The sequence below is a fragment of the Dendropsophus ebraccatus genome, chromosome 15 (genome assembly GCF_027789765.1).
Source record: "Dendropsophus ebraccatus isolate aDenEbr1 chromosome 15, aDenEbr1.pat, whole genome shotgun sequence".
NCBI lineage: Eukaryota > Metazoa > Chordata > Amphibia > Anura > Hylidae > Dendropsophus > Dendropsophus ebraccatus.
The window spans coordinates 7,459,173-7,475,128 of NC_091468.1; the positions used below are offsets into that span (position 1 = coordinate 7,459,173).

Sequence of the window (15,956 nt, forward strand, 5' to 3'; positions counted from 1 at the left end):
CTGTAGCCCATCCCAGCCTTGTGCAGGTCTACAATTTTGTCCTTGGTGACAGCTCTTTGGTCTTGGCCTTGGTGGAGAGGTTGGAGTGTGATGAGTATGTGGACAGGTGTTTATTATACAGGTAATGAGAAACAGGTGCAGGTAATCCAGGTAATGACGGCGGAGGAGGAGGAGCTTCTTATAGAGAAATAACAGCTCTGTGAGAGGCAGAATTGTTCTATAGATTCTGTCTCTCACAGGTGACTAGAAATATTTCCTCCATCTACATTCTGTGTAGGTGGAAAATTGATAGATAGATAGGATAGATAGGAGATAGATAGGAGATAGATAGATAGATAGATAGATAGATAGATAGATAGATAGGAGATAGATAGATAGGTAGGAGATAGATAGATAGATAGATAGATAGATAGATAGATAGATAGATAGGAGATAGATAGGTAGGAGATAGATACATAGGAGATAGATAGGAGATAGATAGATAGATACATAGATAGATAGATAGGAGATAGATAGATAGGAGATAGATAGATAGATAGATAGATAGATAGATAGGAGATAGATAGATAGAAGATAGATAGATAGATAGATAGGAGATAGATAGATAGATAGGAGATAGATAGATAGATAGATAATTAGATAGATAGATAGATAGATAGATAGATAGATAGGAGATAGATAGATAGATAGGAGATAGATAGATAGATAGATAGATAGGAGATAGGAGATAGATAGATAGATAGGAGATAGATAGATAGATAGGAGATAGATAGATAGATAGGAGATAGATAGATAGATAAATAGATATATAGATAGATAGATAGATAGGACTCCTGTTGGCTAAACACAAACAAAAGACAAGCATCATTCTTAATTGGATGAAATTTACTTAAAAATGCAATCAGAAAATATCCACATCAATAGCAGATACTGCAAATAAATACTTTCGCCCTCACCAGATACGGGAAGAGCAAAAATACCTTAATTTAAAAAGAAAAGAAAATATATTGTACAAAAATACTGATTGAAAATACCAGCAATTTTATAGCATTGTCCCCAAGCGATCCGAAGGTTATCGGCTAATCAAAGCACCGTTACTGTGGAGTTATTGTAGTGGAGCAGTGCAAGACACCGAGGAGATGAGGCAACCTGCAGCTCGCCCGCTCCTGAGCCATCCTGCCATCCCTCTGCAGAGCCACATAGTGCATGAAGAGCCTGGCACAGAGAAGCCTGCCCTGTGCATCAGGGATCAATGACTCCATTGTGCTTAGCGGCCATGTAATAGAGGCTTTGAAATAGGAAACCCAGTATCCAGTTTGAGGACAGATAATAAAGCAGGTGAACAGAGGACCTTCACCTACTCCCGCAGTTACTCCACAGCCAAACGCCATTAAAGCTTATTCCTTCACTGTTACAATGCCCGGCTTTTGTATATACACAACCATCATTGTCTCACATAGAGGAATCACAAATTACAGTGGCCGTTCTTTCATTCCGTAGTGTTGTGAACCTGCGGCGGGGATCCGTACCATTATTACACCCTACAAGAGAAGCCTTTCAGAGTCTTTTGTGGTAAGGAGGATCCTGTTTCTTCGGAATACCGGCCATCCCACATAGGGGACGCCGGGTTACCGCCATGCACTTGTTTGGATTTGGTCCAGAAAAAAAAAAAAAAAAAACACAAAAAAAAACCTGAGGCTGTTTTTAATCAAAAAGAAAAAAAAAGTTATTTTTTTCTTCCTGTGACCAGTTCATCATGAATGGCGCAGTTACGGTAATCCCTGACAGCCAGGCTGGATCCCGTTACCGGAAACCAACGTCTTGCGCCCCTGACTTGCACTTTGGAATCTAATGTTAAGGTCTTGTGTATAACCCTTCCGGCCGTACACACAGGTGACTTAGGAGATCAGCAGCTCCTTAGTTTATCCCTTTGGTTAGACATCACCTTTTCTGCTCCCAAATTTCCCCCATATTTAGGTCCAAATCCTTGAGACTCTTTAGAGCTTGGACATTTCCAGTGTAAAAGGCGATATCTGCTGCCACCATCCTGCAGACAGAAAGCAAATCAATGTCAGGCTGTAAAACGCTGCAAAATACTAAAGTAAAGTACTTCCAGGTTCTGCTGTACACTCTAGCCGGGAACTTAGTAAACTCCCACGGGTGTGTTGGCTTTGGTTATAGTAAAGTTATAGTAAAGAAAAGGTAGTGGGAGGGAGATAGAGTTGACTGAAATCCCAGCTAGAGTTTACAACAAGAATATATATATACTTTAGTGCTCATGTACATGGGTCTGTACAGGGGGGATACTCACCCATGCTGTGGACCTCCGTCATTTGTGACATTTAGGTGACACAGCTGATTTTTTAGGTGACGTCTGCAGCTTGTGTTGATTCGGAGGAAAAGATTCTGCATAAAAGAAACAGAATAATATAAGGATTTATAGAGACAGCTGAACAAACAAGGAGCCAAGAAGAGCACTGAGACATGGAAGAACATCGCGCGTTATCACCTTATCTTCTATTTAGAAAGCGATCTTAGATATACTGCTATAACATGCGGCAGCTGTATGGGGGGGGGGGGGGGGGGAGAGCTGATAGCCATTCCATAACTATAATAAAAGGTTGTAGCACAACATAGAAATTTAGGTGAAAAAGCTTTAATGGGAGAATAAACCCTGGATATCTCAGAAAATACTCAGGCTATGTGCACATGATGTTTTATTGTCCGCTTTTTATTTCTTAGGCTATGTTCACACAGTGTATTTTTAAAGACAAAAATGGCCATTGTTGGTGATTAAAACAACGTCCGTTCTTTAAGCGTCCGTTTATTATACATAGTGTGAACATAGCCCAAAACTTACGTCAGTCATTTCACGTTTTGGACGCCCGTCATTGGCGGCTGTTAATCTATTAGTCTAGGTCAGGTGGACTGATCGCCCTTTGTCCTTAATTGAAAAGTCTATCGATTTTAATAGGAAAAACGGTGAAAAATGGAAAACTGTGTGTGACCAACTAAAAAATAATATCCGTTGTTTGAAAAAAAAAAAAAAGGCGTCCAAAAATAATTGTCATGATCATTATTTTGATGTCTGCGCAGACAACGTCCATCATTTTATACACTGTGTGCATTGGGCGGCCGTCGTTCCATCAAGGCCAATTAAAATGCGGCAAAATTGTACGGCCTCCTCTATGAGCTGCACTAGGGTTCCATCTATTACACGGATTACCATTATCTCAGTACAATAAGGTTTTTCTTTATTTTTCTCCGGCAGACACCTACTTGTGTTTGCTCCTCGGGCAGAAGGTCATAAATAGCTTCGTGCATTTTAGCCATTTGCTTGCAGATATTTCTAAAGCACATGGAGGGAACAGGGGCCTTCACCTCGTACTGCAAGAGAGAAACACATCAAACACCACAGAACTGATGACACTGACCTCACCTGCAGCCATGACGCCTTCTATAGCAGCTATGTGGCAGCCATCATATTAGCATGTCCGCACAGTAACAGAGTTACCTTGTCTGTGGCGTCCATTTATGTGTAAGAAGCTACTTATAGGGTCTGAGAGGAGGCATACTGACCACCACCAGGAGGACTAGCACAGAACATTCAGACATTAACAGGGGTGCCATACAATTAAAATGGAACTATCAGCAGGTAAGACGAATAGAACCTGCCGATAGCTCCCAAATGCGCCTAGGGGGCCAAGGAGTAAGGTATGTCTCTCGCCGTTCTCCTCGGTCTGAAGCACCATTAGGAGCACTGCCCGCCCCATAGCACTATGACAGCTCTTTTTGATTATAATCAGTGGAGTAGATGGGCCAGATCGGTGCTCTGGGGCGGGCAATGCTCCTAATGGTGCTCCGGACTGAGGATTACACTGCTAACAGCACAGGAAGAAAGAAGGAGCCGAGGAGGAGGGTAAGAGACATACTATTATCCTCCTCCGCGCCCCATGTGCAATAGGCGGCTGTTGTCTAATCTGCTAATAGTTCCCCTTTATATAATAAATTTCATTTTTGTAAGTGGAATCATTTAAACCAGTTTAATTAAAATTTTGGGGAGGGGGGGACTTTTTTTTTCTTTTCATGGCAAGTGTTCCTGCCTATCTCCCCGGCCCCCCCTCATGTATTGGGAATAAACTTCATCAAACTACAAGATTTTGGTGCCAATTTTACTTTTGCGCCCTGCTCTAGAAGGCCTGTGCTAAATAAATTGCAGCCGCACGTCCCCTTACACAGCGACATATCTTAGTGCAGCACAAAAGATGCGATCAGCTGAGGATCAGGCGTCTTCCTGCGTCCTCTGCTGATCGCTGATACACTCTGCCAATAATCTGCTCGTGCAAAGGGCCCTTAGGGTCCTTTTACACACACAGATATCGGACAGATTTTTTTAAAGCCGAAGCCAGAAACAGACTATAGACAGAACAGGTCATACAGATCTATCGTCTTTTCTAATCCATTCCTGGCTTTGGCTTCAAAAATCTAATCCAAAAGATAATCTGTGTGTGCAAAAGGCCCCTTAAGGCCCTATTACACGGAACGATTATCGGCTGATATCGGCCGATAATCGTCCTGTGTAATAAAAGGCAACGATCAGCGAACGTAAATGATGTCGGCTGATCGTTGCTGTCCAGAATAACAGCGATCTGCTGCCGTCACTCCGTGGAATAGTAGCGGTGGCAGCAGACGGCTGCTATCTACTGTGGGCTGCGCGGACGATCAAGCGATCACCCAGGCACCCCCCCGCAGCTCCCCCTGTACTCACATGCATGCTGCTGAGTGGGAAAATAGAAGCAAACGAGGGATGACAGCGCTGACAGCCTCTATGTCGCCCCCTGTAATAAGGGCTTTAGTCTTAAGAAGACGGTCACAGGTCCCCACAGGAAATTATTTTCTTTGCACATATGAGATATAAAAGCCAATAGAAGGACGGACACGCAGGATAAGCAACGTCTCCCAGAGACGCCTCTCTTCCTCATCTCTGGTTACCTTTGACAGAAGTTTCTCAAATAAAGAGTCCATTATGGAAACCAGCTTGGCAGATATCTCCGCTATGTGGTCATTGTAGTCCTTTTAAATAACAAAAACAAAAAAGCACATCACACATGCTGCAGGTTGGTAAAAAGCTATGACAAGTATTCACAACCTATACTGCTATAAACTGGGTGTCTGACCTGGCTTCTTATATCTTGTTCCATTCTCTATTGCTGGTACCATGTTAACATTATGATTAAAGGAGTAGCTCACCAAATTTTTTACTTTCAAATCAAGTGGTGCCAGAGGTCTGTAATTTACTTCTATAAAAAAAAATCTCAATTCCTCCGGTACTGATCAGCTGCTGCGTGTCCTGCAGGAAGTGGTGCATTCTCTCCAGTCTGGCACAGCGCTCTCTGCTGCCACCTCTGTCCATGTCAGGAACTGTCCATAGCAGCAGCAAATCCCCAATGAAAACCTCTCCTACTCTCTAGACTGGAAAGAATACTCCACTTCCTGTATAACATACAGCAGCTGATAAGTACTGAAGACTTGAGATTTTTAAATGGAAGTAAATTACAAATCTCTGGCACTTTCTGGCACGGGTTGATGTGAAAGAAAAGATTTTTTGGTGAACAACCCCTTTAAGCATTATAAGCGGTCTGTCTACTTGTGCTCCCTCTAATTTTCCACAGCATGCAATCTCAGGCAGAGAAACTGCAGCTCCATCCTGTCTACTATTTATTGTAATAATCTTCACTTTAAGGCCTAAAGGTCGCTTTACACAGGGCAATTATTGGCTGAATAGCCCAATTTCTGCTCTGTGTAAAAGGCTCAGGGATCAGCTGATACATAAGCTGCATCTGTATGTGGATACAAAATTGTCGGCTGCAAATCTAGCAGTATAACCAGGGGATGTAGGAAAAGGGCTTCATCCCATCTGAACTCTTCTCTCCTGACTATGGCATTAGGTGAATTATCCTGATCTGTAATTTACAGTATTTAAGGAAATGGGACACCTCAGGCTGCTGGACGTCCAAGGCTATGTGGGTAAGATATCCGTGGCCTCGACCATGGGGCACTTACCTTAGTGATGTGGTCAAACTGGCGAAGCATGCTGTACTGCTTAGGCTGCATCCGAGCCTCAAAATGTGCCCGTATGATAGGAATGTAGTGTACGATAAGCTGCAGGCACCGGGAGGATAAAGCTGCAAAACAAGGGATATAACATCACTGCAGCTATCCACTATCATTATATAGCCCATAGGCTGCTAAAAGACAAAAGTCAGCATTAGTAACTAGACACTATGGAAATACATGCACCCAGTGTGTAGTAATAGTAACTGGTTAACGTGTGTAGTAACTGGTTGAAGTGTAAAATGCTTCATCCAGTCCGAGCACCATGTAGAATCAGGAAGGACTGTATTCTTATAGGGCACTCGGTTTCTACCTTTATTGGGTATGTTGCCTTAGTACGGCTCCGTTCACATCATACTCCAGCTCAGTGCGGGGGATGCACATTGGAATTTTACCGAATAGCGTCCAAATTAGTGTGATCAAGAAATTACAGAGGTGTCAGTGTGAAAGGCAGCATTTCAAGGGGGAGGTTATTCTTTAGGATGGGCCATCTATATCAATGGGGGTCTGACTCTTGGCACTCACATAGAAAGAAGTGGCTGCAGTGCTCCGGAGAGCGCTGCGGCTTCTTTACTGTTTACCTGGAAAAGCTCCATACATTTAATAGTGGCCGTGTCTGGTATTGTGGCTCTCTTTAGTTCCAGCTTTGTTCAAGTAAAAAGGACTGAGCTGCAGAACCGTCACAGCTGCTAAAAAATGAATGAAGCCTAAGGAGAGGCCATTAAAGGACAAGTGCCATGAAAAACTTTTTCCCAGTAATTGAAGCACATTACGAAGTTATATAACTCTGTAATATGCTTCAATCACCTATATGCCTCCCTTCCTTGCCTTTTCCCCCCTCCACCCCCTACCAGGAAGTGTCCTAACTCACACAGACCTAATTACTGTAGTCACCGTCACCAAGCTCTTCTCTCAGCTCCTTCTCCTGTTACACTAGCCTCTCCCCTCCCCTGCCTTGTCAGGTGACTTAGCTTGCTCAGCTCCCATTGGCTGAACAACTGCAAGCCATCACTTGTCACATGTCACTTGCTTATCCTCCCTCTGACTGATTCCCAGCACATAGGCAGCTCCCCCCTCCCCTCATACTCTCTCCTGCTGCCTTGGACTCAGTGAGTGAATGACATATCAGAGCTGAGCAAGCTGAGTCACCTGACAAGGCAGGGGAGGGGGAGGCTGGTGTAACAGGACCTAGAGCAGCCCTCCTGCTGATGACTCATCCTCACAAGAAGGAGCTGCCTGGTGACGGTGACGGAAGTCATTAGGTCTGTGTGAGTTAGGACACTTCCTGGTGGGGGGTGGAGGGGGAAAAAGACGGAAGGGAGGCAGATAGGTGATTGAAGCACATTACAGAGTTATATAACTTTGTAATGTGCTTCAATTACTAGGAAAAAGTTTTTCATGGCACTTGTCCTTTAATATAAAAGTCCAAGAAAACCCCATTTACAGGTAAATCTGTCAGCACTCGCACCTGACCAGAGTTACTGACAAAGGTTATATAGGTCACTGCATCCTATACAACATGATGCCTGTAGCAGAAAATATGTAATCTTAGTGTGACCAAGTGTAGAAAAGGAGTTTGGCCTCTCCGGCCATGCTGCGCTCTGTCACGCCTCTTCCTTGGCTCCTGCTCCTTTTAAATCATAACTTCATATCGGCCTCTAGTTCCCGCTACGCTGATGACGTGTTTCCTGCAACCTAAACTCATTCAAGCGCCTTAGCCAGGAAGAATGGTGCATGCGCGCTGAGCAGTGAAAGTTACTTCCATCAGTGCACATGCACCGCTCTTCTTGGTTACGATGCTTGAATGAGTTTAGGATCGCAGGACGCTCGTCATAAGGAGGAGGGAGGAGGAACCAAGGGGGGAGGGAGGAGGAACCAAGGGGGGAGGGAGGAGGAACCAAGGGGGGAGGGAGGAGGAACAAAGAAGGAGGCAGGAGGAACCAAGAAGGAGGCAGGAGGAACCAAGGAGGAGGCAGGAGGTACCAAGGAGGAGGCAGGAGGTACCAAGGAGGAGGCAGGAGGTACCAAAGAGGAGGGAGGAGGGACCAAGGAGGAGGGAGGAGGAACCAAGGAGGAGGGAGGAGGTACAAAGGGGGAGGAACCCAGGAGGAGGGAGGAGGAACCAAGGAGGAGGGAGGAGGAACCAAGGAGGAAGAAGGAGGTACAAAGGTGGAGGAACCAAGGAGGAGGGAGGAGGAACAAAGGGGGAGGAACCAAGGAGGAGGGAGGAGGAACCAAGGGGGACGGGGAGGAACCAAGGGGGAGGGGGGAGGAACCAAGGAGGAGGAACAAAGGGGGAGGGGGGAGGAACAAAGGGGGAGGGAGGAGGAACAAAGGGGGAGGGAGGAGGAACAAAGGGGGAGGGAGGAGGAACAAAGGGGGAGGAACCAAGGAGGAGAGAGGAAGAACCAAGGGGGAGGGAGGAGGAACCAAAGGGGAGGGAGGAGGAGCCAAGGGGGAGGGGGGTGGAATCAAGAAGACGTAACAGAGCGCAGCCTGGCCAGAGAGCCACAACTCCTCTCTGACACTTGGTCACACTAAGATTACACATTTTCTACTACATAGACAGACAAGCTACAGGCACCATGTTGAATAGGGTGCTGTGGCCTATATAACACTGTCAGTACCTCGGGTCAGGTCCGAGTGCTGACAGATTGCCTTTAAGCTAGAGATTTACATGCAGGACTATCTACACATTTTTTCCTTTTTCACTCAGGTCTTCTGCCCCCCAAGAACCTTATATTAATATAGGGGTCAGGAATAACAACCTACCAAGGTTTTTTGTGGTTATTGTCTTCAGTCCAACCACTTGAAGAGCACCGGCTCCCAGGACCAGCTGACAGCTACGCGAGTTGAAGTACTAAATAAAAAAAGACAAAAACAGAAGGCCGTTGTTGGATCTGTCCTTGTCTCCTCTCTACTGTTCCCTGATCCTGTACATTCCTGTGTTCTCCAAATGCCGTCAAAAAGCAAATGTCCCTTTAAGGCCACTGATAATAAATACAGAGAGGCTATGAAATACCAAGTACCTTCAATAGCTCGGACAGACGAGTGAGCATGTCTGTGGTTATAGAGGGGATGTCGTCCACACAGCTGCAATACTCCAGAATGATTCTGATCAGGATCAGGACAGTCCTGCAGGTGAAGCAGAGGTCATGAGCTGATAAGGAAAACGTCACCTGAATCTCATACATATAAATGGAATGAGCAGCGTACCCGACCACAGCGTACTTCTGGCCATCGACTGTAAGAAAGTCAGTGGGCTTCCGCTCTTCTGCACCTAAGAATTATAGACAATCTGTCAACTTTTTCTTCTCCTATAACATAAGCATATGGCGTGTACAGTGGAGGTCTTTGAGGACCTATATGGACTCTGGGAAGGCTGTTTCCATAAAGGGGTAGTTCACAAAAAAAAACAACCGGTGCCAGATATTTGTAATTTACTTCTATTAAAAAATCTCCAGTCTTTCAATACTAACAGCTGCTGGCTGTATGTCCTGCAAAAAGTGATGTATTCTCTCCAGTGTGCAGAGCACCAGAGGTTTTATATGGGGATTTTCTGCTGCTCTGGACAGTTCCTGACATGGACAGAGGTGGCAGCAGAGAGCACTATGTCAGACTGGAAAGAATAAACCACTTCCTGCAGGATATACAGCAGCTGATAAGTACTGGAAGACTGGAGATTTTTTTTTAATAGAAGTAAATTATCTCTCGCACTGGCACCAGTTGATTTGAAAAAATTTTTTTGTTGGGTGACGTCCCTTTTAATATACTACTATTATATTACTAAATAATTTCCTATAATACTATGTGTTATATATTACCATATACACAGAATTATGACACAGAGGTAAATGATAAAACTTTTTCCGCCTGTAGCCACCACTAGGGGGAGCTCACTTCATACTGTTTAGACAATGAACTTAAAACAAGCCTGTACGCAGTCAGCTCCATTTATAGTAAGGTGATGTAAGCAGGCGGAGTATCCTGATTTAGACGCCTCTGTGGTTCTCTTGCGGTTATAAAAGATAACAACATATAGTTAGTTAGTAGCTGTATCCATGGCAGGAAGCACGGTTAGGAGCACTGCCCAGATAATGAATAGAGTGGGCGGGCCGGATTGGCATGATGGGGGCGGAGCAGTGCTCCTAACGGTGCTCCAGGCCGAGGAGTACACTGCTAACCGCACCAGAATGGCGCTGAGGAGTAGAGGAAGACACATACGTTCCTTCTCGATGCCGCGTGCGCAATAGGGACATATCAGCAGGTTAGATTAAAAAAGCAAAATGTTGCTCAAGATTGGACATTTTCTTTGAACTGAAACATTTTCCTCTGACTGCTAATAAGATCTCGTTCTGTAAGGGGCAAATAACTACAAGACAAGAGTCCAAGTGCTGATTCCAGGTCTCATGTCCGTGATCTATGTGGTGGGAGCTCATATACAGATACTAGCAGGAGGCAGGCGAGGGCTGTATGTTATTTCTATGTTATTTCTATAACACGTGTTCCATTATTAAACACCAACTCACAGCCAGATTTCCTCTCAGGTAAAATTATTTTGCCATCTGTTATGGAGTCGACCAAGTCCTGAAATTCAGCGGGGACGTCGGCCTGTTTCCAGCGCTCATTGTCCAGCAGGAGGCTGCCCGGGAGAAAACACATTCACTCAGTGTTATCGGACGGATTACAGCTCAGTCAGCCGCTATCTGTCACACTGTGCGCTCTCCATCCTCAATACTAAACCAATGGGATGGCTCTCCGATATGTCAGGGTGATGCCAAATAACTAAGTACATTACATTACATGTATATTGTATAGTGGTGGTACCGGATTACTTTAATTAGATTTCCTGATAAATCCCTTTAAGAAAGCACTGTAATAGTCACACTGTTATAGTCGCACAGTTATAGTCACACAGTCACCTCAGCATCACATACACATACACTATACCTGAGCTTGGTTTTCCTTTCATCGTGGAAGCGGTTTACAAACTTATTGGCCTGACTCTGAAGAGCCCCTCGCAGAGACATGCTTCTCCTACCACAGATCTTCTCTGTATCCTGGACAAAGATTTCCACTGACCGGGACAAGGACACAAACTCTGAGGAGGTGAGCTTCTCCAGGAACCCGTCCTAAAAAAGTCAGGGGACAGTGTAAATGATGGAGGATGAACGTCTGTTATCTATAGCTGTAACGTAAGAACATTCTACATATACAATCCGAGAAGGTGTCACCATACAGTGTAATATAAAGGCTGCCATATACATACAGCAGTGCCTTAACCTACCATCAGCTTCATACTGCAGGGACTACAGGCGGCATCAAACAGGGTCTGGCGTCTTATTACAGTGATGTATCATCCACAGAGATCTGACCTCTCCACCCGCTTTATTCACACTCATAATAAAACCCTCACTACAGCTGAATATGGGGGCTATAAATGATTTTTAGGTAGTGAGCTCCCCCTAGTGGTGGCTGCTGGCAGTCTGACTTCTTCTCTGACATCTATGGCCGTATTTATAGGCAGAAAATCTAAAAAACTGGTTCGGTCTCTAAAAAAATAAAAAGGTCATAATACTGCACCTAACTGAATAAGAGGTAAATGTGCCCTGGGAGAGAGCGATCCCTCACAAAGCCATGCTAAGAAAGCTGTCGCCATGAGTAATATAATACAGTAACATAGCTGAGGGGTCACAGGTGAGTCACACACTTATTACAATGATGGGTGTTCCCACACGTCACACAGGGCGATAAAGCACTGACAGCTCAACGTTATCAGATACCCGGCTCAGATACACAACTTTGTACCTAATGTTTCTTCTTTTAACTCTTTTTACTCTTCACTATACAGTATGCTTTATCATATAGGGTATGTTCACACTAAGTAAATCAGGTGGGATTCTGTCTATGTGCCATAGCCTGTCTATGGGAGAGCGCACGTTCCTCTGCTGCTGCCGCTCTTTGCTCATAGAGGTCACATGTGGAATTCTGCCTGTTTTACTCGAATCTACCCATATGCAGCAAACTCTGCAGGTGCCGCAGAAGCCTTCAATTTGCTTGAATTGGACAACAGAACACTACAGCACCTTGCACTGCCAGTAACAGTATAACGTGTGTATGTATGGACTAACAGTATGACGTATGTATGTTTGGTCTATCAGTATGACATGTGAATGTATGGACTAATAGTATGACGTGTGTATGTAAGGACTAACAGAATGAGTGTGTGTATGGACTTACAGCATTATGAATGTATGGACTAACACTATGATGTGTTTATGTATGGACTCATAGTATGACGTGTGTATGTAAGGACTAACAGTATGACGTGTGTGTATGGACTAATAGTATGACGTGTGTATGTATAGACTGATAGTATGACGTGTGTATGTAAGGACTAACAGTATGACGTGTGTGTATGGACTAATAGTATGACGTGTGTATGTATAGACTGATAGTATGACGTGTGTATGTATGGACTAATAGTATGACGTGTGTGTATGGACTAATAGTATGACGTGTGTATGTAAGGACTAACAGTATGACGTGTGTGTATGGACTAATAGTATGACGTGTGTATGTATAGACTGATAGTATGACGTTTGTATGTATAGACTGATAGTATGACGTGTGTATGTAAGGACTAACAGTATGACGTGTGTGTATGGACTGATAGTATGACGTGTGTATGTAAGGACTAACAGTATGACATGTATGTATGGAATGATAGTATGATGTGTGTATGTATGAATCAGTTGCAAAAGAGTCGTGTTGTCTTCAACATCTGATTTGTGGTGGTGGTGGGTCGGGGCTGAGAGTCAGGCCTGTGCCCATCTAATACTGATGATCCTGAATGTTTTAGTGTCACTGTGGAGAAGGTGACACCGGCCGAGGTGTAGGAGATGCACTGACTGCACAGGTCTCTGTCACCTAAATGTGGCAGAGTGCTCTGAGCTCCACTGGTTATGTAACTCCTGAAGCTTCACTGTATTTTACCCATCAGAAACTTTTGGCCAAAAGATGGGACTGGACTTTTAAGCGGTCCGGAAAATGACCAAGAAGTCCTTATACTGTAAGTGGCGATACAGCAAGGCTTATACCTCAGTGTCCCCACACTCATAGGGGATGCATCATGTACCTTGGCTCTCGCCAGCAGGAACTTGACGCAGCGGTCGTGACAGATGTCTGAAGCGTTGTATAGCAGCTCCTGTATATTGTTCGCAATTTTACCAAGTTCCAGGTCTGTTAATTTTATATCCTCCGTCATTCTGAAAAAGACAAAACGGGAAAAATCCCAATGAGAACATAAAGAACAAGGAAGGAGTGACAGTAATGTGAATATCCATCCTTACCAATTTTCTATCTATCTATTTATCTATTTATCAATCAATGAATCAATCTCTCTCTATCAATAGAGTTCTAGAAACTACATGCAAAATGAAGTCAGAATCATTCTGGAAGCTTCAGCTGCGATCAACAGTGAGACACAAGTGCAATAATATCCGTCTGTTGCAAAACTACACCTCTTATCGTTATATCGTTCCAATTTGAACGATAATTATTTCAGGTAAATGAAGGCAACATTCAAACGACCAACAAGAAATCGTTCATTGTTCGTTTGGTACAGACACCAAAATAATCATTAATCGTTCAGTGTAATTCCACATCCTTCCTTCACTTGCTGGGTTCAGATGGAGTGAACAATCGTAGTAACCGCTATCGTTCTGTGTAACATGGGGAACGATTTTAGGATAACGATAAATGATCTTGTTTGCAATTATTTATAATTAATCGTTAAAATCGATTTGTCTGATAGGATCCTAAGAGTGATATCCCAGGGCAGGGGGAAACGCGATGCTCTGCTGCTCATGCAGGGGTTGTGATTTCTTAGTTTCAGGTCATGTAGTTCCACCTCCGAGCCTCTAGATGGCACAAAACAACACAAATTGATTGATCTGCTTAAAGATCTTTTGGAAAGTTTTCAAAGTTCTTGTGCACACATTCAGTATTTTTTTGCAGTCTGTAGATTCCTCACACTATCCACCCATACAATCCGCTAAAAATTATGGATTGAGCATATGTAGTGCATCTGTATTTTTGTAAATGCTTTTTTTTCCCCAACAGGTCAATTATAACCCATTTGTATTTTTTTACAGAAATAAAGACACCAAACAGGTTACAATGTATAAAAAATAGGACATGTCCATTTTTTTCAGCATTGGTTTGCATCCTTGTAATCTACAGATCGTGTGAACGGCCCAATAGATAACAACAAGATACGAATTACGGTAGGCATGAATAAGGCCCAAGTGTCTCACTGGCAATTTTTAATAGATACTTCATAGGATTTCCCTTTGCAAGTTTTGACTACTCTGCAAAAAAAAAAAAAAGATCTGCAATGCTTCTATGGGAGAAAAGTTTGTGTATATGCACCATTAAGTGCTACGTACTAAGATTTATTGGACAGATTTTTAAAGCCAAAACCAGAATAGAATTTGAAAGGAAGAGAAATCTCAATGTTTCCTTTATTACCTGTTCTCTGTTTATAGTCTGTTCCTGGTTTTAGCTTCAAAAATCTGTCAGATAAATCTTTCTGTGCAAACGCACCCTTAGTCAGATTTATAAGGTATATGCAATAGAAGGAATATTGAAGACAGCGATGACCCTATGTGTCAACCCTACAGCAGCCTTATTATAGCTCCATACAAACTGGAGGCATAATACGGCCATAAGTAAGAACCCTAAGGGGTCCAGCTCATAGACATTAGTGCTGCACGCCAACTGAGAATCTTTATGGAAAATGTATAACTTTCCAATATACATGTGTTATTGGCAGAAACCATAATACAAGGCAAACTGCAGCAAATGTAGTATCTAAGATGACCCAGCATGACTTTGAATAAAACCTTTCTTTATTTATCTAAATTAGTTCACCAAAAAAATCTTTCAAATCAACTGGCTCTAGAAAGTGCCAGATATTTGTAAGTTACTTCTATTTAAAAAATCTCCTGTCTTCCAGTACTTATCAGCTGCTGTATGTCCTGCAGGAAGTGGTGTATTCTCTCCAGTCTGACACAGTGCTCTCTGCTGCCACTTCTGCCCATGTCAGGAACTGTCCAGAGCAGGAGAGGTTTTCTATGGGGATTTTCTGCTCCTCTGGAAATCCCCATAGAAATGGACAGAGGTGGCAGAGAGCACTGTGTCAGACTGGAGAGAATACGCCACTTCCTGCAGGACATACAGCAGCTGATAAGTAGTGGAAGACTGGAGATTTTTTTTATAGAAGTAAATGACAAATCTCTGGCACCAGTTGATCTGAAAGATTTTTTTTTTTTTTTTTTGCTGAACTACCCCTTTAAAAAAATCCATGATGGTGTAGCAGCAATAATCAACTAGTTTCTGGTGACTCTGCACCCCAGTCATGATTATACCTTCAGCAAATCCATGACCCTATATACATGAAGTTGTTATATATCAGCAGTATCAGCCTAAGGTTAGACTGAGATGGCCCTGAGCATACATTCACATAACTATTGCTTTTGGTTATAAATAAGGTTGAATAGAATTGCCAAACTGTTCTGGTTCAGCAATGTTCTCCAAACCCCTAACACTCGGCATTTGACTCCCTGAGGCTGGAGAAGTTGAATGCAGCTTTAGACTATGTTCATACACAGTATTTTTGCTCAGTATTTTGCAACCAAAACCAGGAGTGGATTGAAAACACAGAAAGGCTATGTTCACACAATGTTGAAATTTAGTGAATGGACGCCATTATATAGACTCTAATGGCCCTATTCCACGGAACGATTATCGTTCGTTTTTGGACGATATCGACCGCTACG

General features: G+C 43.4%; 1 protein-coding gene across 1 annotated transcript in view; it reads right to left on the reverse strand.

The window, feature by feature from the left end:
• Positions 1 to 879: 879 nt before the first annotated feature.
• VPS54 (VPS54 subunit of GARP complex) overlaps positions 880 to 15,956 on the reverse strand; it is a 48,358-nt gene continuing 33,281 nt past the window's right edge. The window contains exons 13-23 of the mRNA XM_069954864.1: positions 13,253 to 13,382; positions 11,065 to 11,246; positions 10,644 to 10,756; positions 9,331 to 9,394; positions 9,144 to 9,249; positions 8,887 to 8,974; positions 6,064 to 6,185; positions 4,993 to 5,073; positions 3,280 to 3,387; positions 2,312 to 2,406; positions 880 to 2,047 (exon numbers count right to left, since the gene is read on the reverse strand). Of these exons, the coding sequence (XP_069810965.1) occupies positions 1,942 to 2,047; positions 2,312 to 2,406; positions 3,280 to 3,387; positions 4,993 to 5,073; positions 6,064 to 6,185; positions 8,887 to 8,974; positions 9,144 to 9,249; positions 9,331 to 9,394; positions 10,644 to 10,756; positions 11,065 to 11,246; positions 13,253 to 13,382 (1,195 nt within the window). The 3' untranslated portion in view covers positions 880 to 1,941. The remainder of the gene's footprint in view (positions 2,048 to 2,311; positions 2,407 to 3,279; positions 3,388 to 4,992; positions 5,074 to 6,063; positions 6,186 to 8,886; positions 8,975 to 9,143; positions 9,250 to 9,330; positions 9,395 to 10,643; positions 10,757 to 11,064; positions 11,247 to 13,252; positions 13,383 to 15,956) is intronic.